Genomic DNA, 22527 nt, shown 5'->3' on the forward strand with positions numbered 1-22527 from the left:
AGCAGCCATGACTCACGGGCCCAGCCACTCTGCGGCATCTGGGATCCTCCCGGACCGGGGCGCAAACCCGTGTCCCTTGCATCGGCAGGCAGACTGCCAACCACTGCGCCACCTGGGAAGCCCCTTAAAATAATTTTTAATAACATAAATACCTAAAAGCAAATGAGTGCACACAAGAAAACACATGTAAAATTTAGTGAAATGAGAAAGTTCGTCGGTCTTGAGATAAAGTAAGAAAATAATCATCATCTGACATATTTAAAGTTCATAAATGTTAATACACTTCAAAATGTACACGATTTTTCAGACACACAATAAAGGCAGTAGCAGAGCATGTCATGTCGAGGCCTTAACCCCAGCCACACTCCTGCTTACCTCAGGCTGCATTAAGAAAGAGTCCTGCATGTGATCACGAACCTCCTTCAGAAAGCTTGGATGGCTACCTACCTAAAAAAAGATTTTAAAAGGCTTTATAAAAAGATATAAAGAAAGGCTGCTAGATCGAAAGGTCAACAAGCAATCTATAAAAGTTGAGTCTTAATTACCTGTTTTGTGACTTACAACCTCGTTCTAACTTTTAAAAATGCCTATCTGTCCTACAGTGCCACTGACCAGCTTACAGAATATTATATATCACAACTTTATAATTATCCTATAGAAAAATAATAGTAACTAGATAAATAAAGAATTAAAAACAGACCCTTAGATTTGACTCACCTCTAAGTAGACCTTGCAAAAAAAAAATCACATATTTCTCTTAGATGACAACGTATGCTAAATGTATTCAGTAAAATCTATTAATAATACATAAAACAGTATCTCGGCAGTTCCCTGGCAGTCCAGTGGTTAGCACACGGAGTTTTCACTGACGTGGCCCTGGGTTCAATCCCTGATCAGGGAACTAAGATCCCACAAGCCTTGCAGTGCGGCCAAAGCAAACAAACAAACAAAAACAAAAGAAAACTGATTTGGAAATTACACAGTTACAGTTTTCATCATCTGCAAATGGGTTGTTTTGGAAACTCTTTTTAAAGCACATATAACAGCTTCCAGCACATAGAAATTTATATCCTTACTCTTTGCAGAAAGCATCCCGTTTTCCTTAAAAGTCAAAATACTATGCAAGAAAATGGAAAATAGTCTCCTAGAGTAATAGAAATAAAAACAAAAATAGGGGCTTCCCTAGAGGCGCAGTGGTTGAGAGTCCACCTGCCGATGCAGGGGACACAGGTTTGTGCCCCGGTCCAGGAGGATCCCACAGGCCGCGGAGCGGCTGGGCTCGTGAGCCATGGCCGCTGAGCCTGCGCGTCCAAAGCCTGTGCTCCACAATGAGAGAGGCCACAACAGTGAGAGGCCCGCGTACCGCACAAAAAATAATAATAAAATAAAATAAACAAATGGGATTGAATTAAACTTAAAAGCTTTTGCACAGCAATGGAAACCATAAACAACACAAAAAGACAACCTACAGAATGGGAGAAAATATTTGGAAATGATGCAACCGACAAAGGATTAATCTCCAAATATACAAACAGCTCATGCAGATCAATATGAAAAAAAAAAAGTCAAAAATGGGCAGAAGATCTAAATAGATATTTGTTGAAAGAAGACATATAGATGGCTAAGAGGCACATGAAAAGATGCTCAACATCACTAATCATTAGAGAAATGCAAATCTAAACTACAATGAGGTGTCACCTCTGGCCAGTCAGCATGGCCATCACCAAGAAACCTACAAACAGTAAATGCTAGAGAGGGTGTGGAGAAAAGGGAACCTTTCTACACTGTGTGGGAATGTATTTGGTGCAGCCATTATGGAGAACAGTGAGGAGGTGCCTTAGAAAACTAAAAATAGAACTACCATACGACCCAGCAATCCCACTCCTGGGCATCCATCTAGAGGAAACCATAATTTGAAAAGATACACGCACCCCAATGTTCAGTGATGCACTATTTACAATAGCCAAGACATGGAAGTAACCTGAATGTCCACTGACAGAGGAATGGATAAAGAAGATGTGGTATATATACAATGGAATATTACTCAGCCATAAAAAGAATGGAATAATGCCATTTGCAGCAACATGGATGGACCTAGATAGAGATTATCACACTAAGACAGAAAGACAAATATCATATGATATCCCTTACATGTGGAATCTAAAAAAAAAAAAAATGATACAAATGAACTTATTTACAAAACAGAAATAGACTCACAGACATAGAACAAACTCATGGTTACCAAAGGGGAAAACGGGGGGAGGGGGTCAGGGATAAATTAGAAGCTTGAGATTAAAATATGCACACACCGGGCTTCCCTGGTGGCGCAGTGGTTGAGAGTCCGCCTGCTGATGCAGGAGACACGAGTTCGTGCCCCGGTCCGGGAAGATCCCACATGCCACGGAGCGGCTGGGCCCGTGAGCCATGGCCGCTGAGCCTGCGCGTCCGGAGCCTGTGCTCCGCAGCGGGAGAGGCCACAACAGCGAGAGGCCCATGTACCGCAAAAAAATAAAAAAAATAAAATATGCACACACCACTATATGTAAAGTAGATAACCAACAAAGACCCGCTGTACAGCACAGGGAACTACACTCAATAGCTTGTAATAATCTACAGTGGAAGAGAATATAAGAATATATAGATTTATGTGTACGTATAACCAAGTTACTTTGCTGTACACGTGAAACTAACACAACACTGTAAACCAACTATATTTCAATAAAAATTTTAAAAAATTTTAAATAAAATTTTTTTTTAAGAAAATGGAAAATACCAAAAGACAAGTGTTAAGCACTAGACAGTCCCCACTGCCGGGATCTAAATGATTAATCACCTGTATCTGTATACTCCAGACACTAACTGGGCTACAGGGACAGGGATAAACAACAAGAGTGGCCAACTTAGATGTTAGAGACAAAAGGTTGGGGGTGGAAGAATGCGAGAGCAGGGACCAAAAAAATCACTGTACAGTTTTAGTTCCCAGGCTTTAGAAAAAGAAGACATTCACTAGAGCATCACTGCAGCGCTCTCCAAACATGTCTGATTATGTCCCTTTATCAGTAACAACATACACACAGATTCCCTCTTATTTACTTAAAATTATGAACATATAGTATGAGAAATATAAAAACTATGACCACTAAAAAAAAAGATGAAACACTGCTTTGAAATAAGCTTTATTTACTGATATTATGAAGAATACTTTCTGTATCCTCTGGAGGAGAATCATCCTGGTGCCAGTGGGGCTGCAGGAGCGCAGTAGCAGGCCCTCCTGGAGCCCAGAGGGGAGGGAGCCAGAGCCACAGAAGGAGACAGTCAAAAGATGCTCACACTGAAAGCACAGATACCCTAGGATTATGCGCCAAAGGTTTTAAGGCAGCCATGATAAAAATGCTTCAACAAGGGAAAAAAACCACAACAATTAAAAAATAGAAATGCTCATCAAAGAAATAGAAGGTCCAAATGGAAACTGCAGGACTGAAAACAGGGGCAAAAGTCCTATGCAGAAAAATTCCAAGTAACTATATACTCCACCTTAAAGGAGAGTGACTTTCTTCCAAACATTAAACAAGGAACGGGGGGCAGGGGGCGGTGGGGGCTTTCCGGTGGAGAATCCTGACACCACTTGAGTGAGGTGATCTACATCAACATCAACAGTCATAAGTCATGTTGAGACATGTATCCTTGTTATGTGATGAAAACTGCAAAAGTGCAAAAGGCCAACACCTCTGTCATCTCCCTCCTAAACCCAGAGCCCGGTCTGTCTAGAGATGAAAGCAGAGGGGCCTCTTGCAATACACTTGACTCCTAAAAACTGTCAAGCTCGTCAAAGTCTGAGAAAATGTCACAGCCAAGAGGAGCCTAAGGTGACACAACTGCTGAATGTGATGTGGCATCCTGGATGGGACCCTGGAACAGGAAATGAACATTATTCAGATTTTCTTAATTTTTTCGTAAACTATGGACTTTACATACTAATAATATTTCAATATGAGCTCACTAATTGTAACAAATTATCATACCAATTTAAGGTGTCAATACAGAGGGAAACGGTGCGGGGAGGGGCTCTCCCATGAGAACTCTGTATTATCTGATCAATGTTTCTGTAACACTGGAACTGTTCTAAACAAAATTAAGTATTAGTAAAATAAATAAATAACAACCACCAAAAATCCCAATGGATGGGACCAAGAGCAGAATGGAAAAGACAGAGGACAGGACCACGGAAGGGGAAAAGAGAAACTATCCAGTCTGAATATCAGAAATAACACAGCCTTGGAGGTAAAAATAAAGAAGAATAGAGCCTCAGGGACCTGCAGGACTGTAACTACAGTAATATAATAACTACATTATTAGAGTCCCGGAGCGAGAGGAAAAGAGGGCAGGGCTGAACGAGTGCTCAAAAGTCTGAAAACACTGCAAATTAGGCAAAAGACTAATTTCAGGGAGAAGAAGCTGAAAGAATCCTAGAATGGATAAACCATAAGAATCCCCACAATACGCCACAAATTTCTAAAAAAATTTTAACATCAAACAAAATAAACTTTAAGTCAAAAAACTAATATAAGAAACAAAACAAAACCATACTGGAAAAAGGGTAAATTCATCAAGAAGATATAACAACTATAAACTTTTTCACCAAATATCAGAGACCCAAAATATATTAAGCAAACATTGACAGAAGTGAAGGGAAAAACAGGCAATTCTACAGTAACAGCTGTAGAACTCAATACATACATCCATTTCAATAATGGACAGACCAGCCACACGGGATTTTGGCACTTATGTACAGGATCTGAATAACACTACAAGCCACTATGTTCTCCCCAAGTGCACATGAAACATTCTCCAGGAAAAGTCCCAATAAATGTATAAAGATTGAAATCGCAGAGTATCTTTTCCAATCATAACAGAATGAAATAAAAAATGAATAACAAAAACAAAACTAGAAAATTTACAAACACAGGGATATAAAAACTACACACTCTTAACCAATGGGTCAAAGAAGAAATCACAAGGGAAATTTTTCAATACTTAACAGATGAGTCAAGGCAAAACCAAAATATACCAAAAGTGACAGGATGCAGTGCAAACAGTGCTCAGAGGAAAAATTATAATTGCAAATACCTATTTTTGAAAAGAAGATCTAAATCGATAACGTAACTTACACCTTAAAGAAACAGAAAAAGAGAGAAAGCTAAACCCAAGCCAGTAGAAGAAAGGAAATAATAGAGTGCAGAGAAATAACGAGTATGAAAATATAATCACTGAAACAAAAAGCTGGCCAATGAAGAGATCAAAAAAGTCAACAAACCTTTAGTTATACTAAGAAAAAAGACGCAAAGAACAAAACAGAGAAACGAAAGTAGGGACAATACTACAATATTCCCTAGGAAAGGACTGTGAGAAAATGCTATGAATAATTATACACCAACAACTGGATAACCTGGATGAAACAGAAATCCCTTAAAAAATGCAAACCAGGGGCTTCCCTGGTGGCACAGTGGTTGGGGGTCTGCCTGCCAAATGCAGGTGGCTCGGGTTCAAGCCCTGGTCTGGGACGATCCCACATGACACAGAGCGGCTGGGCCCCTGCGCCACAGCTACTGAAGCCCATGCGCCTGGAGCCCGTGCTCCGCAGTGGGAGAGGCCACTGCAGTGAGAAGCCCGTGCGCCACAACGGGGACCCAACACAGCCAAAGGTAAAAAAAGAAATTAAATGAATAAATAAATACCTGGAGTGGAAACAGAAAATATCAACAGACCTGTAAGAAGTAAAGAGACTGAATCAGTCATCAAAAGCGTTGCAGCAAAGTAAAGCTAGGATCAAATGACTTCACTGGGACATTCCGCCAAACATTCAAAGAGGAGCTAACACAGATTCTTCTCAAACCCTCCCCAGGTCAGAACACGGTGGACACCTCCCACTCCTATTCCATTGGGCCCCCATTGCTCTGAATCCAAAGACAGACAGACATTACAGACAAATATCTCTTACAAATATACATACAAAAATCTAAAGGAAAGTATCAGTAAGGCAAATTCAGCAGCATATTAAAAATATTACACACCATAACCGAGTGGGGTTTATCCCAGTTATGTCAACGTAAAATAATCAATGTAATACACCACATGAACAGAATGAAGGTAAAAACCACATGATCATCTCAAATGATGAAGAAAAAGTTTTAACAAACTTCAACACCCTTTTATGATAAAAGACAATCAACAAACTAGGAATAGAAAACCATCTCAACGTAACAAATGCCATATATGCACAACCCATAGCTAACAGCATACTCAAAGGAGAAAAGACACAAATCTTTCCCTCTAAGGTCACGAACAAGAAAAGGATGCCTACTTTTGCCACTTCTATTCAACATGATAGTGAAAGTTCTAGCCAGAACAAGTTAGAAAAAGAAATAAAAGACATCTAAATTGGAAAGGAAGAAGTAAAACTATCACTACTGGAGATGAACTGACTATATAAAGTAAACCCAGGGACTTCCCTGGTGGTACAGTGGTTAAGAATCCGCCTGCCAATGCAGTGGGACACGGGGTAGAGCCCTGGTCCGGGAAGATCCCACATGCCAGGGTGCAACTAAGCCTGTGTACCACAACTACTGAGCCTGCGTCTAGAGCCTGAGAGCCACAACTACTGAGCCCACGTGCCATAACTACTGAAGCCTATGCACCTAGAGCCTGAGCTCTGCAACAAGAGAAGCCACTGCAATGAGAAGCCTGCACACCACAACGAAGAGTAGCCCCCGCTCACCGCAGCTAGAGAAAGCCCGCACGCAGCAACGAAAACCCAACGCAGCCAAAAATAAAAATAAATACATTTATAAAAAAAGGAAAAAAAAGAAAACCCCAAGGGGTCAACAATAAAGCTACCAGAGCTAATAAAGACCTAAGTAAATGAGAAAACATCCCATGTTCATACATAGGAAGCTTTGACATTGCAGAAAAGTCAGTACTACCCAAAGCGATCTACAGAATCAATGCAATCACTATCAAAATTATAAAAGCCTTTTCTGCAGAAATGGAAAAGTCATACAAAACTAGAATGGGGTTAGAGTATCCAAACAGAAGAACAAAGTTGGAGGACTCATTTCCTGATTTCAAAACTTCCTACAAAGATGGTTATCAGAAATAAACCTACTCATCTATGGCCAATTAATATTTGACAAATATCACAAGACCAATTAACAGGGACTTCCCTGGTGGCCCAGTGGTTAAGACTCCAAGCCTCTACTGCAGAGGGCGCGGGTTTGATTCCTGGTCGGGGAACTAAGATCCCACATGCCACATGACGCAGCCAAAAAACTAAATAAATAAATGAAAAAGTAAAAAAATTAAAAACAACAACAAAAAAACCCACACAAGTCCAATAACAGATGGTGCTGGGACAACTGGATTTCCACACACAAGAGAACGAAGTTGGATGCCTGCCTCACATCATCAACAAAATTAATTCAAAATGGACCAAAGACCTAAATATGTGTTAAAACCATAAAACTCTTAGAAGAAAGCATAGGGATAAACCACCTTGACCTTTGATTTGGTAACGAATTCTTAGATATGGTGCCAAAAACACAATCAACAAAAGAAAAGGAGGTAAACTGGCCTTCATTAAAATTAAAAAGTTTTCTGCAAATGACATTATCAAGAAAGTAAAATGAGGGACTCCCCTGGTGGTCCAGCGGTTAAGACTCTGTGCTCCCAATGCAGGGGGCCTGGGTTTGATCCCTGGTCAGGGAACTAGATGTCGCATGCCGCAACTAAGAGCCCACATGCCACAACTAAAGACCTGACACAGCCAAAAAAACAAGTAAACATTTAAAAAAAACTATATATGACTTCTATAGGAAGTCATACAAATGGCCAAAAAGCACACGAAAACATACTCAACATCATTAGTCATTAGGGAAATGCAAGTCAAAACCACAAAGATATAGCACTCCACTCCTACTGTGATGTCTATGATAAAAAAAAAAATTTTAATGGAAAGTAACAAGTGTTGGCAAAGATGGACAGCAAATGGAACCCTCATGTATTGCTGGTAGGAATTTAAACTGATACAGTTGTTGTGGAAAACAGTTTAACCATTCTTCAAAAAGCTAAACATAGAATTACCCTATGACCCAACAATTCCACTCCTAGGTATACACCCACAAGAACTTTAAAACAGACCTCAAACTGATACTTATATGCTAATGTTCATTGCAGTATGATTCACAATAGTCAAAAGATGGAAACAACCCAAATGTCCATCATCAAATAAATGAATAAGCAAAATGTATATGCATACAATATTATTCAGCCATAAAAAACAATGCTACAACATGGCTGAAACTCAAAACATTATGTTAAGCAAATAAACCAGACAAAAAGGACAGATATTGTATGACTCCACTTATATGAAATACCTAGAATCAGCAAATTCATCGACAGAAAGTAGATGAGAGATTACCAGGGTCAAGGGTGAAGGGGAGGATGAGGCGTTATTGGCTTCATTGTCACAGAGTTTCTGTTTGGGTCACGAAAAAGTTCTGGAAATAGAGGTAATGACTGCACAAATTATGACTGCAATTAATGCCACTCAATTGTATAGTTTAAAATGTTTAAAATTAGGAATATTATATTATATACACTTACCACAATTTTTTTTTAACATAAGTAGTTTTCACCCTTTTTAATGCTTTGGAATGGTTTAAATAACATTAAGGTTACCTAGTTCAAATCTGATGGAATTTCCCTGTAAAACCATCTGAGCCTATTTCATTTTGTGGGGTAGTTCTTTGATAACTATCTCTATTTCTTCTATGGAAATTTCTCTGCCTTATTCTATCTGCTCTGGAGTCAATTTAGGGAAATTATATTTTGATAGAAAATTACTCACTTGATCTAGGTTTTCAACATTTCTACATAGGGTTGTACAAAGTAGTCCCTTGTTGATTTTCTTCAATTTTCTCTGTTTTGATGGGTAAGTCCAACTTGTCATTTCTTATCTTTGTGAATCTGTGCATTTTTAAACCTCTGTTCCTGATTGACAATCGGTTTGTCTAGTTTTTCAAAGACTTGATTTCCTATAGAAGCAGCATTTTGAATTATTTTAGTACTATTTTTATATCCTAATTCATTAATTTCTACTTTTATCTTTTTTCTTGTCTTTTGCTTTAATTCATTTTCTTTTTACAACTTTGAGTTTAATAGTTAATTCATTTATGTTCATTTTTACTCATTTAAGTATATAAGGGTATGAATTTTCCTCTGAGCATTTTTATAAAGCAAATATAACACTGATATCTTAAAGACTGCACCAAAAAAAGGAAATTCAAGACTAATCTCACTTATGAATACCAATGGAAAAGTACTAAATATTAACAATTAGAAATAAAATTTAAAATACAATAATGATCTGGTATGGTTTATTCTAATAATGCAAGAATGTTTAGATGAATTAGGAAATCCATTAAAATAATTCACATATTAATAGATTTAAAGGGATGGGGAGGGACACCCCTGGTGGTCTAGTGGTAAAGAATCTGCACCTTTCAATACAGGGGACACGAGTTCTACCCCAGGTGGGGGAACTAAGATCCCACATGCCACGGGGCAACTAAGCCCCCGTGCCACAACTACTGAGCTCGCATTCCTCAACAAGAGAGCCCATGTGCTGCAAACTACAGAGCCCACGCGCTCTGGAACCTGCACGGCACAACTAGAAAGAAGCCCACACGCTGCAACGAAATATCCCGCATGCCTCAAAGAAGATCCTACATGCCACAACTAAGACCTGATACAGCCAAAAAAATAAATAAATAAAGGTGGGGGGGGGAATCATACAATCACTGCCATAGACACCAAAAAGACCTTCAAAACTCAATTCTCATTTCTGATAAAACATTTAATGAAAGAAATCCATGGATTCTTCTTTAATGTGATAAAATATATTTACCAACTCTGAAGTTGGCATCTAATTTAATGAGGAAACACCAAAGGCACTACCACTGGGAAAAGAAAAAGGTACTTACTATTTCCACTCATTAAAAATTGTAGGGGGGGGCTTCCCTGGTGGCGCAGTGGTTGAGAATCTGCCTGCCGATGCAGGGGACGTGGGTTCGTGCCCCGGTCCGGGAAGATCCTACGTGCCACGGAGCGGCTGGGCCCGTAAGCCATGGCCGCTGAGCCTGTGCGTCCGGAGCCTGTGCTCGGCAGCGAGACACAGAGGATGAGTGCTGGGCCACGACTTTAACCCAGGGCAGCAAGCTCTTACCAAACCTAGGTATCAGAAGATAACTAATGCAATGACATCACCAACATCAAACACCACATTGAGTTCTGGAGATTATAATTAGTCTGATCCTTTCAATCACCGCAAAACCTTCCTTATGTTAACAAATCTGAACTATACCAGCACAATGCAAATCCCACGAAAGCAGGAACTGTCTACTGTACTTCCTATCAGACTATTTCAAGCAATTAGCACAGTACCTGCAACATAATAGTTGCTAAATAATTGTTTCATGAACAAATTACAGATGCATTTTGCTCATTAAAAGTCTGACTTAATGGGGGAAATACTAAGACAAACCAAAGCCCAAACAGAAAAATGGGTATAAGAGGTAAACAAACAGTTCACAGAAAAGGAAAGACAACGAGCTCTGAAATATGAAAAGCTAATCATCAGCATTCCTAATAAGAGAAATACAAATTTTACTAAACATACTGTTTTCACCAAACAGAATAAAGTGCTAAAAGTCCCTGCTGGAGAGGCTACGGAGAAACGGGCACTTCCACATACACTGCTGAAAGGCATGCAAACTGGTCCACCTCTAACAGAGGCAATTTAACAGTATCTAACAAACTAACATGTGCACGTACCTCTGGCTGAGCAATCCTGCTTCTAAGAATCTACCCTGAAACAACATCTCCACAGAGTCAAGGATATATACAGGGAGACCTTGTCGTAGTGCCTTTTTTACAGACTGGAGGTCTGTGGCAACCCTGCGTCGAGCAACTTCATAAGCGCCATTTTCCCAACAGCATCTGCTCACCTCGTGTCTCTGTATCACATTTTGGTAATTCTTGCGACACATTATTACTCTATTTGTTACGGTGATCTCTTGGTGTAGTCAGTGATCTTGGAACGCTACTACTGCGACTCCCTGAGGCTCAGATGGCGGTTAGTATCTTGTTAATTAAGGTGTGCACACTGTAGACACAGTGCTACTGCACACCTAAGAGTAAACGTAACTTACGTGCACGAGAAACCAAAAACTTCCCATGACTCGCTCTACTACGGCATTCGCTCCACTGTACTGGTCTGGAACCGAACCCGCACGACCTCGGGGTTGTTCCTGCACAGGTTACTCATCATCTGTCATCTGCAGCGGCAAACCACGAAATAACCCAAACACCACCGACAGCAAAGTGACCAAATAAACAACAGTCAGCCCCGTACTGTCTTGTATATGGTTAACCACTAGCTCTCGGGAGGTAAAAGTAAGCACCATATTTATTGTAGCATCTACCATGAGACTCTCCCCACCGTGGCTAATTTCAGGCCACCAACATAAAACTAAACATGAAATTGGGAAGAGATACACAGAAGCACACCATTATGTATAATATTTCCATCTCACAAATAATGTAAATAACCTCAAGAGCACAGGTAATACTGAAATGTAGTAAGATAATTAGGAAGTGGTACATTTTAAGTATTTATTTTCTTTGTCTTCAATATTGTGTCTCCCCCCACCTCAAACGAGTATCTTGAAGCCCTAACCGCAACAAGACTGTATTTGGGATAGGGCCTTTAAGGGGGTGGTTAGGGTTGAATGAAGCCCTACAGGTTAGGTCCAAGAAGACAGACCAGGACACTCTGTCCTTCTGAGCACAAAGGAAAGACCAAGTGAAGACACAGCAAGAAGGAGGTTAGCTACAAGCCTGGAGGAGTGGCCTCACCAGAAACCACCCCAGAAAGGCACCTTGATCTTAAGATTTTAAGTCTCAAGAACTGTGAGAAAATAAATTCTTGGTTGTCTGAGCCCTTCAGTATTTTGTTACAGCAGCCCCAGCAGACTAATACAAAGATAATTTACGTGTAAGTTTCTATAACTTAATTTTTTAATAATGGGTGTTTTAACAACTGGCTCACAGAATTCCTGAAAATTTAACTCAGCCGTAAAAGGAATAAGGAAGAATAAGGAATATACTCACAGGGAATGATTCCAAGATACAAATGCAGGGTGCAGTACAGTACATACAGTGTGCCGCCTTTTGTACAGATGAAAGAGAGACTACGAGTACATTATTCCCTTACTTCTTCAGAAAGAAAACAAAATAGTAAGAATTAAGGGAATGGTATGTATAAAGGAGAAGTAGGAACCAAGAGAAGAAAGAAATGGGAGCTAGACTGCTCTGACTTTTGAAACCACAGGTATATACTAAAAAATAAACTAAGCTAAGTCAAAGACCTTAAATTTTAAATTACAATCAAATGGAAATAAAATAATCACTCCTACGCTAAGCATCAACAATTTGAAAAACCATATTTACGACCCCTCTCCACCACCCAAAAAAGGAATCACTTTGGTAAGCATTTACCTTTCTATGTAAAATCACAAACTTATTTCCAATAACCTACATGTATTTCAGTATTCACTTGAGATTGGTTATCTCTACGACGTTAAGACAACAATGGAATTAAATGAGACTTCAAGACAAATCTGGTTAATTAATGCTGTTAGAGTGAAACTATTATAGCGATTTAAAAGCACTTTCAAAACAACGGTTGATTCTGATCAGATCATGAATTACCTGCTTGTATTCACTGACACAACTCTGGCAGCAAAATCTCTTCTGCTGACCATCAATGACCAAGACATTGTTCCCAGCACCTCTGCTGGGCAAGTACTCCCCACACTGCTCACAGCAATTCATTATTAGACCGTTGGCCATTCTGTATCTATTAAAGCAGTGGTCACTGCACAGCTTATGAGTCATATTTTTAAAGCTAACTTCATGGCGAATCTAAAAGAAAAACAAGCAAAATTTTAAAAAACAAATTAATATATGACACGTAGCTAAGTAACAAGGTGCTCCAATAGAAAGAAAATGCCTCAGTTTTTCTGTGTAAAGCTTGTTTAGGGAAAAGGCAAGACAAAGTACATTTCATTCTTCTTTCAACTTTTTTATACACACATATATACGGTGCAAGGCAGAGAGGACCACCAGGGTCATCGTACAAACTTCTCTAGACGTATCTAAAAGTGACAGGAAACAACCCAGTTTGGGCAGTGTTAGTATAAAACTTCCAAACAGATTGGAAATCTTTAGATAAATCTAAAAGGAAATTATTTAAATATAAGTACACTGCTGTACAACAGGGAGGAGAGGACTAACATTATAAATAATTCAAATGAAGCATGTATGCACAGATTTCTTTTTATTTCATCAAATGCAAAAACCGTAATACATTTTTAACGAAGTCCTCAAAAACATCCCCTCCGCTCGTTCCGCTTCTTAAGCAAGATCGTTTGCTGGCTCTCACGTGCAGTCAGCCTATTGAAACACTATGGGTTTTCTGTGAGTGCTCCAACCTCAGGAAATAAGTCAATTGATGTTATATTTCAATTTTTTTGTAAATCATTCTCCCCATGGGAGAATGGGATTACATAATGGGATATTTATAAGATAGGTTTTATATACCCTCACTTTTAAGGAAATACATACTGATGAAAGATTATGTCAAAACAGTTAAAAGTCAAAAATATTCCCATTAGTTAGAACTAAATGATAAAGCACAAAAACACAAACCTCTGTTAGTTTACCACAAATTGTACATCTTGATTTATTCAGCGCTCCTTTAGTAGGATTCTGTTTGTCTTCATAAAGAGACAGACAAGATGTACTACAGAATTCCTGGAAGGATTCGCTCGAATCCACTTGGGCAACAATGGTTCCTTTCATTGTAGTTATATCTCTGAAAAATACGAGGAGCAGCAAAGTCAAACTCTACTTTAAAATAAATCAAAGAGTAATAACTGACATTTTTAATTTCCATAGGCTAAAACCCATTTTTAGATTCATTAACTCACTTTTACTATTTAAAAACTCTTGGCAATAAAATATGAACACAGAAGATTGAGAAGCAATACTATTAAACCCTAGCCACTACTCAATTTATCTTCAAGCTCCTTAACAAGGCTTTCAGATATTGGAACCACTTAAAAAAAAAACAACAAAACTGTTGTTATTTACATGGAGTTTAATGTCAAGGCCTAATTTACTGAGGTATAAATTTACAATACCTATTCAATTTCCCTCTCGTGGGTAAGTAGAAAGCATGAGGTACCTAGGTCACAGGAATATGGAGAGGATAAGTGAACTTAAATACATCCCATAACCCAAAAGAACCCCACCTACCATTCTATACAGCTTTCAACTACAATTAGAAATGTTAGGAAATGACAATATTGGTGACCTTTGAAGTTTTCCTTTAATTCTGAAGTTCCAGGTCTTATATTGCTGTATGCAAGTCTACTACTGTAAAGCAACCAAAAAACTGTATAACAATTGTTCCAATATTTGAATTTACTAAACCTATACAGAGCACTCAGCCTTTTCCAGTTCTAATATCTAAAAATATCTTTACAAACTTGGGCTGCTTCAAGAGATGGTACAGAAAAGCTACCTGTTTAACCTTGCACACAACATACCATACATATTCAGCTCATTTTTAACTAGTGAGACCAGACCTAAAAAATGGCAGAAGAGGATCCTGTCACTCCAAGGCTGTCAAAAAAAAGGTACCTGAGTCTTGAAGAGGTGAGGATTAAAATGACAACATTCAAGACAAACATAAATAAATGCATATAATATCCAAAGATTTGCCAATTTTTAATAATCTTAACATGAAGGTAGTCCAAATTTTGACCTATTTTAATACAAAACTAGTCATACATAAATTGCTTAACAATTTTGTCTGGCTAGAACTAAATTCTTATAATTAATAATGTAAATAAGCATGTATGTATTTTTACGAATTCAAGTCCAATGGAGATTACAGATAAAATTAATTATAAGGGCCTAGTATCTAAATCAACCCCAAAGCCTATCCAAATAGGAAGGCTTTTAATCCTAAGCCACCTCAGCTTGATAGAGAACACTCCAAAGCCATTACAAATTTGAGTTTGGCTTTAATATTCAAACAAGCTTACAAATTTTTAAAACACAGTAATTCACCTCTAAAACAATTTTTCTCACATTTTATACCACCAATATTCAACCATAAGGAAATATACTGGAAGGTAAACCTTACTTTTTACACATAACACAAAGTTTCTTTGGAGCAGGCTTGTGAGAGAAGGAAGAGAGGCAGGTGGTAGAACAGAAGAGGTGAGCTGATCCTTTTCGCTGATAAGCTGTCTGTCCCTTCTGTAAAGGCTTTTTGCAGTTTGCACAAGTGACTTTAACTGGTTTAGTGGGTTGCTGTTGGGCAGAAGGCTGGAAAATCTGTTTAGGAAGAGAGGCCACTGGTGATAAGGAATCCACCCCTGGCTGTTTCTGATTTCGGGGAAATGATGCTGACTGGGAGATCCAAGAATCTAAAAAAACAAACCAAAACAAAAACACATACACTGAAATTTATATCAGAGACACAGTTTTAACTTCCCATTCTGTCCAAGTTTCAGACATCGATAAGGCGCAGTATAGCAGAGCGGTCAAGGGCACAAACTTTGGAGTCAGAATTGATGGCTGACATTCAGGCTCCATTACCTACTAGACTGGGAAGTTACTAACCCTGTGCCTAACTCTTCTCTAAACTGGAAATGGTAACTTTAAATGAGATAGTACATGGTTTATAAACCACAATCACTGGCACATATGCAGCACTAAAAATATTAGCCATTAGTTACTAAACAGGAAGAATTTACAAAATATTACTTTAAGCGAGGAACACATACATCAACATATATAAATAATAAAATCTTTACCAACCAGAACCTTTGACAAATACAATATAGCTCGGATTGCGCTTCCCTGGTGGCACAGTGGTTGAGAGTCTGCCTGCCGACGCAGGGGACGCAGGTTCGTGCCCCGGTCCGGGAAGATCCCACATGCAGCAGAGCGGCTGGGCCCGTGAGCCATGGCCGCTGAGCCTGCACGTCCGGAGCCTGTGCTCCGCAACGGGAGAGGCCACAACAGTGAGGGGCCCGCGTACCGCAAAAAGAAAAGAAAAAAAAATACAATATAGCTCGGATAAAGTTTACAAATGACTATATTCAAAACATCTTTCTAGGGACGTCCCTGGTGGTCCAGCGGTTAAGACTCCACGCTTCCAATGCGAGAGGTTCAGGTTCGATCCCTGGTCGGAAAACTAAGATCCCCACATGCCACGTGGTGCAGCCAAAAAATTTTTTAAAAAACCTTTCTAAGAACAGCTTTTCCACATACATGTTTCATTTCATGGCTTCTAAGTATACCACATAATAGCAAAGAAATTAGAGTGTTACACGGAAGTGGTGATGTTAAGCCAACGTCCAGTGACCGATGAGACATCCCGTTGCTCTACCGCTGCCAGCAGCACAGCTTCAACGGCACAGCATTAAGGCCTGGGGAACCGACCGCCAGGGTGCTAAGTTCTCCCTCCTCTTCTTAGTAAGCTTCTTTGGGACTTAGCAGGATGTCTCCAGCTCACCATACTACTTACTGTTACACAGACTCACACTACAATACCAATACACCATAATGTTTTTTCATTTTGAAACTTTTCATGCTACCACTTCTATTATAATTTCTACTACTTTGGTCTCTTGTAATACTTTTCCTTTCTAGTTTCTTCTGAAATTTGTATTTCCATACAAAAAAGATGCCCTTTCATATGAGAAACAATGTATAAATATATCCAGAGTATGAGGAAATTTCTTTACTACCAAAACCTTGAAGAGGGCAATTTCCTGGTTCTGACCCAGTCCATCAACCTGATGGCTTCAAGGGGCTACATATACTGCTATTCAAATTCTACTTTACTCCACAACCCCTCCAAATAAATATATGTTCTATACACAGAGTAAACAGAGTACCTTCTGGAATCCTGTTATCCTGCTATCATCAGGGTAACTGACCTGTTTTAATAAAGAGGTAAAAATACTAAGGAACACCAAGAAAGCAAATCACTGAAACAAACTGGCAATTCCATATTATGAAGGGCCTTCAATCAAAAATTATATTTGAGGACGTCCCTGGTGGCGCAGTGGTTAAAAATCCACCTGCCAATGCAGGGGACACAGGTTCGATCCCTGGTCCAGGAAGATCCCACATACTGCGGAGCAACTAAGCCCGTGCACCACAACTACTGAGCCTGCACTCTAGAGCCTGCGAGCCACAACTACTGAGCCCGCATGTCATAACTACTGAAGCCCATGTGCCTAGAGCCTGTGCTCTGCAACGAGAAGCCACCGCAATGAGAAGTCCACTCACCGCAATGAAGAGTAGCCCCTGCTCACTGCAATAAGAGAAAAGCCCCTGCACAGCAACGAAGACCCAATGCAGCCAAAAATAAATAAATAAATAATTTTTTAAAAAATTTATATTTGAATACATGTTAGAAGTAATAGCTTTTGCAACATAAATAGTGGCTCCTTAGGATTTTCAATCCTGCAGGCTTGTCATTTGAATATATACTTAAAGGAACCTAGTTAGGGACTTCCCTGGTGGTCCAGTGGGTAAGACTCCCTGATCCCAATGCAGGGAGCCTGGGTTTGATCCCTGGTTGGGGAACTAGATCCCACATGCATGCCACAGCTAAGAGTCCGCATGCCTCAACTAAATATACCACGTGCCACAACTAACACCCGGCAGAGCCAGAATAAATAAATAATTTTTTTTTTTTTTTAAAAAGGAACCTAGTTAAACCTAAAGGCATCTATCTATTAACTTGATTTTGAAAAATGGCAGTTATTCTCAATTTCGTGCTAGGCCCTGTATAAATAATGCAATGGCTCCTTTTATCTATGCTTCAGTTCTTACATTCCCCTACTTTCAAATTTTCACCTCCTCCAATATCAAAATACTTCTAGGAATGGAAGAGACCTAATCATTCTCTACTTTATACAATGGACACTAAGGGACGAGGTTAATTTGCCCAAGTCACCATTGGTCTGAGAGCCAGTATAAACAGCCAAGATGTTATAATTCTCTATGACAAACAAAGACAGCACAAACACACAGGAGCTAATCCATAAACTCAGGAGCAAGAGGTGTATCTGTCTGGCTTCCTGATGCATACTTTACATTCCCTGTGTTAAGAGTTTGTGTGAACAGGAACACAATTCTTATAATAAATGTGCTTTGACCCAGCAATAGTCCTCAGGTACTACGTTATCCCGACATACATGGATAAGAATATTCTTAAGAGTTATTTAAATAGTAAAAACTGGAAGTGAACTAAATAGAGAATTAACAAAATCAAACATATACTCTTGATATGGTCAAAAGTTCAAGATTATTGTTAGGTATTTAAAGGAGCAGGAGAAAGGGAAAGTTTGCAAAGCTATACCTCTATTGCAATCTCAGGTTGGAATTAAATGTACCATATTCTCAACAGTAAGCCTGAACATTATGTTCTTTTTCATACACTTATGTTTTTAATATACTTATAAGAAAGACAAAATAGCTATTTTGAAACTAATTTGACTATTATCATGTCTTAAACTTTTATGTGAGCTAGAAGGAAAGACCCTCTAATACACAGCTGATAGCAGTATAAATTGGTAAAAACTTTCCAGAAGGCCGTATGACAATGTATTTCCACAACTTAAAAATGTTCATATGCCGTCACATACACATGTATGCATACGATGACCTACCAACGGATATATATAAATACATACGGGGGAAAGGATCTTGGAAGACATTAGGAATTTTCAAAACTGAGTAATAAGAAACATATTTCTTTCAAAATCACTACAAAGCAGAAAATTTTTACAACCAAAACTCTTTGGAGGGATGGGAGTAGTGATAGTCTTTGGCCCAGTAACTTCACTTCTAGAATATACTCTAAGAAATAATCAGAAATTTGAAAAAAAAAAAAAAAAAGTTCATCATAGACCGACAAGAGCAAAAAAGGGAAACGATGTAAAAACCAAATATGGGAATGGTATAACCAAATCCATTGTGCAGTCATTAAAACTTCTGTGTATAAATAATTTTAATTGTTTGAGAAAATACAGAGTAATATTAAATGGGGGGAAACAGGAAGCAAAATTATGAAGAACTGCACTTCAACCAAGTTAATACAAAGGAAAAACACTGAAAGACAACCACTCAAAGCATTAACAACAGTGGTAACCTTTCTTCATCATTTTTTAATTATGGATTTTCCAAACATTCTTCAATAATTACACATTACTCTCATAACCAAAAGAATAGTAAGTATGAAAGGAAAAACTAGCATTTCACAGAACATTCTACACGGCCTAGCTTTCAGTCATTCCTTATTATTCTCCACAATCCTAGGTGATAAAGCTGCTAATGAGCCTACAACGAGGAAGCCCGAGAAGGACAGAGAGAAGGTGCGTGGGAGACAGGCAGGCCATACAGAGGCCTGGGGCAGACACAGACACAGTCAGGAAAAGCCACAGAGCTCTTCTCACAGCTTCCACAGAGCAAAGATGCCTGCAGAAAATGTTTTCAAGTAGTCAAGAAATGTACCAATCTTTAAATATAAGAAAAAATAACAAAGTGCTAATAAGTAAAAATCATAATCAGATAGGCAGTCAAAATTATAAACACAGGGAAAGTAAAAACAAATCTAAATGCAATTATACAACATATTGCTCTTTACATGTGCTATTTATCTTTTTGTTCTCTTTTTACACATAAAAACAATACTATTAAAAATACACTAGCATAGGGCTTCCCTGGTGGCGCAGTGGTTGAGAGTCCGCCTGCCAACGCAGGGGACGCGGGTTCGAGCCCTGGTCCAGGAGGATCCCACATGCTGCAGAGCAACTAAGCCCGTGCGCCACAACTACTGAAGCCCTTGTGCCTAGAGCCCATGCTCCACAATAAGAGAAGCCACCACAATGAGAGGCCCGCACACCACACCAAAGAGTGCCCCCCACTCGCTGCAACTGGAGAGGGCCCGTGCGCAGCAGCGAAGACACAATGCAGCCAAAAATAAATGAATTAAAAAAAAATACACTAGCATAAAGTCAGTATGTGACAAATAAGATGCCAAATTATTAGACTTTAGTGGTGGTGAATATAAAGAGTATTTTGTTTTACTTCCTTTAGACATTAATTTATCTGATTTTCTAATTATCTACAGAGAAATACTATATACATGGTTTTACATCTCTTATTAGTTAAAATTTCAAACTTAAAAGTCAATAGAATTAATATATCTTACATGAATAAACTAACCAAAGTAGCACCAATTACTATAATAAAAAAAAGAATCCACCAGTGCAAAATCCCTTCCACGGGGCAGAAGCCCCCTCCAAGCTTACCAGGATTGTGATGAGCTGCAGACTCTCCGTTCTGAAATACGTCTCCTGCCACATTCATTCTACCAGGATTAAAAGGTCCTACTGCAGTCTTGGTCTGTGAAGTTAAAGACGGGGTGTATGTTTGCATATTAACACCAAAGTTACTCGACTGCAGTCCGTTAGAGACATCTCCCAAGCTGGTATTCTGCAGTGATGTTACGTGTGTGATCATTAGGTTCATATCTCGCCCGTCAGTATTTTCTAATTGGCCATCACTCACAGAGCTGACACCTGTTTCTAAGGTCGTAACATTAGCAATCTGAATTTCAGAGTCTGGTTCTGTGGTGATACCACTATTACCCATTCCTGCATTTACCTTACTTCTTGAAAAACTGGAAGTGGAGAAATCCACATCATTGGTTCTGTTTTTAGACTCGGGTGGTCTCCGTTCAATAAAATTGGAGGAATTTTTCTCTTGCCCTTGATTTGTTTCCATGTCCTCTTCATCATCGATGACAATTGTCTCACTTACACTTCCCTTCTGAGAAGCCAATTCTTTTGAGGAAGGAAGAATTTTGGAATCATTTCCTTGTAGCTCTTCATTTTTCGATGACGTAAATGTTATGGTTCTTTGATCGGCTACCACTGGTGCAGAAGGCGGAGGAGGTTGTACAGGTTCGATAAACACAACATCATCATCATCTTCCACTGATGAGTTCTGAAATTTACTAGATCTATTCACTAAAGGATTAGGTGGCCCACTAAATGAATTTCCTACGTCCGTGAGGCTAGCTGCCATGGCCGTCCTCCCCAGCAGAACAGGAGTCTCATCAGTCAATTCTAATCCTCCTGATGAACCTGTGTCCATGCCAAAGAACCTGTTAAGGAGATGGAAAAAAATTTTTTTTACAAATGTCACTGTATGGCTTTTGATGTTATTCTAATTCAAAAAATTTCTTAAAGGTACTTTTACTTTCTTTCTTACTCTAAATGAAAGTCATTCTTATCTAATATCCAGGAAAAATTTTATATGCATTCTGTGATCTTCTCTCATTCACTAATCATTTCATAAAGTTTACATGTGAACTTCTTGCAATATAAAAAGAAAGGTAATTATCGAATTTTCAGTAAGAATATGCAGTATGTTCCCATCTCTACCACCTCCTTTCCACCACTGCTTACCCTATAATTTTAACACTGAAAACACAGATAAATCCTTCTACACACATGTGAACAAAAATATAACTAAAATCTGATCATAAAAATCTCTTCTCTATATCTATCCCATTTATCTACTGTATTAAATAAAATGACATGATTTAATCCCTAATTTCCCTTATCTTTTTTTTTTAATCCACTGTTCTCATATTCCCTGGCTCCCATAGCTGTATGATTAAATCCTTCTGAGAATCTGAAATCTTTCTTGACCCCATCTAGAAAGCTTAAATCCCCATCTGCCATGTCCTTTATATCCATGTATCAGGCTGAATAACGGCCCCAAAGAAATCAGATACTAATCCCTGGAAGCTGTAAATGTTACCTCGGATGGAAAGGGGGTCTTTGCAGAGATGATTATGGTTAAGGACTTAAAAATGAGATTACCTGGGCAGGCCCTACCTGCATCTTAAGTGGCCTCATCAACAGAGGTGGAAGGAGATTCCAGGCAACGTAAGCACAGAGGTGCCCGGAGGAGATGAAAGTGATGTAGCCAAGGAATGTTGGCAGCACCAGAACTTAAAGGAAGCAGGGAGTGAGCCCTCCCCCAGAGCCTCCTGAGCGAGTATGGCCCTGCTGACGCCCTGGTTTGAGCCCAGGGCCACTGACTTCTGACTTGTGACCTCTAGAACTGTTAAAGGAAACAAGGCCTGTTTTAAGCCACCAAGTCTGCGGCGACTTGTTACAACAGCCCTAGGAAAATATCATCCACTCCTCGGTTACATCTTCAAAGCAACCCTTGATATGGTTACAATATTGTCCCATTTTGTGGCTTAGAGATGCTAACTAACCCAAGTCACACAGCTAGAAT

General features: G+C 39.1%; 1 protein-coding gene across 3 annotated transcripts in view; it reads right to left on the bottom strand.

The window, feature by feature from the left end:
* Window positions 1–22527, bottom strand: part of ZMYM2 (zinc finger MYM-type containing 2) — an 87657-nt gene that overhangs the window by 41910 nt on the left and 23220 nt on the right. The window contains exons 2-7 of one of the 3 annotated variants that reach the window (XM_024751245.1): window positions 20878–21379; window positions 20523–20616; window positions 15329–15614; window positions 13825–13990; window positions 12826–13038; window positions 376–447 (exon numbers count right to left, since the gene is read on the bottom strand). In XM_024751245.1, the coding sequence (XP_024607013.1) occupies window positions 376–447; window positions 12826–13038; window positions 13825–13990; window positions 15329–15614; window positions 20523–20616; window positions 20878–21369 (1323 nt within the window). In that variant the 5' untranslated portion in view covers window positions 21370–21379. Of the gene's footprint in view, window positions 1–375; window positions 448–12825; window positions 13039–13824; window positions 13991–15328; window positions 15615–20522; window positions 21380–22527 lie in introns of all 3 variants that reach the window. The other 2 variants (XM_024751101.1, XM_024751180.1) reach the window with 2 other exon arrangements.

Source organism: Neophocaena asiaeorientalis, unplaced genomic scaffold, assembly GCF_003031525.2.
Source record: "Neophocaena asiaeorientalis asiaeorientalis breed wild unplaced genomic scaffold, Neophocaena_asiaeorientalis_V1.1 scaffold443, whole genome shotgun sequence".
In the NCBI taxonomy this organism is placed as follows: Eukaryota; Metazoa; Chordata; class Mammalia; order Artiodactyla; family Phocoenidae; genus Neophocaena; species Neophocaena asiaeorientalis.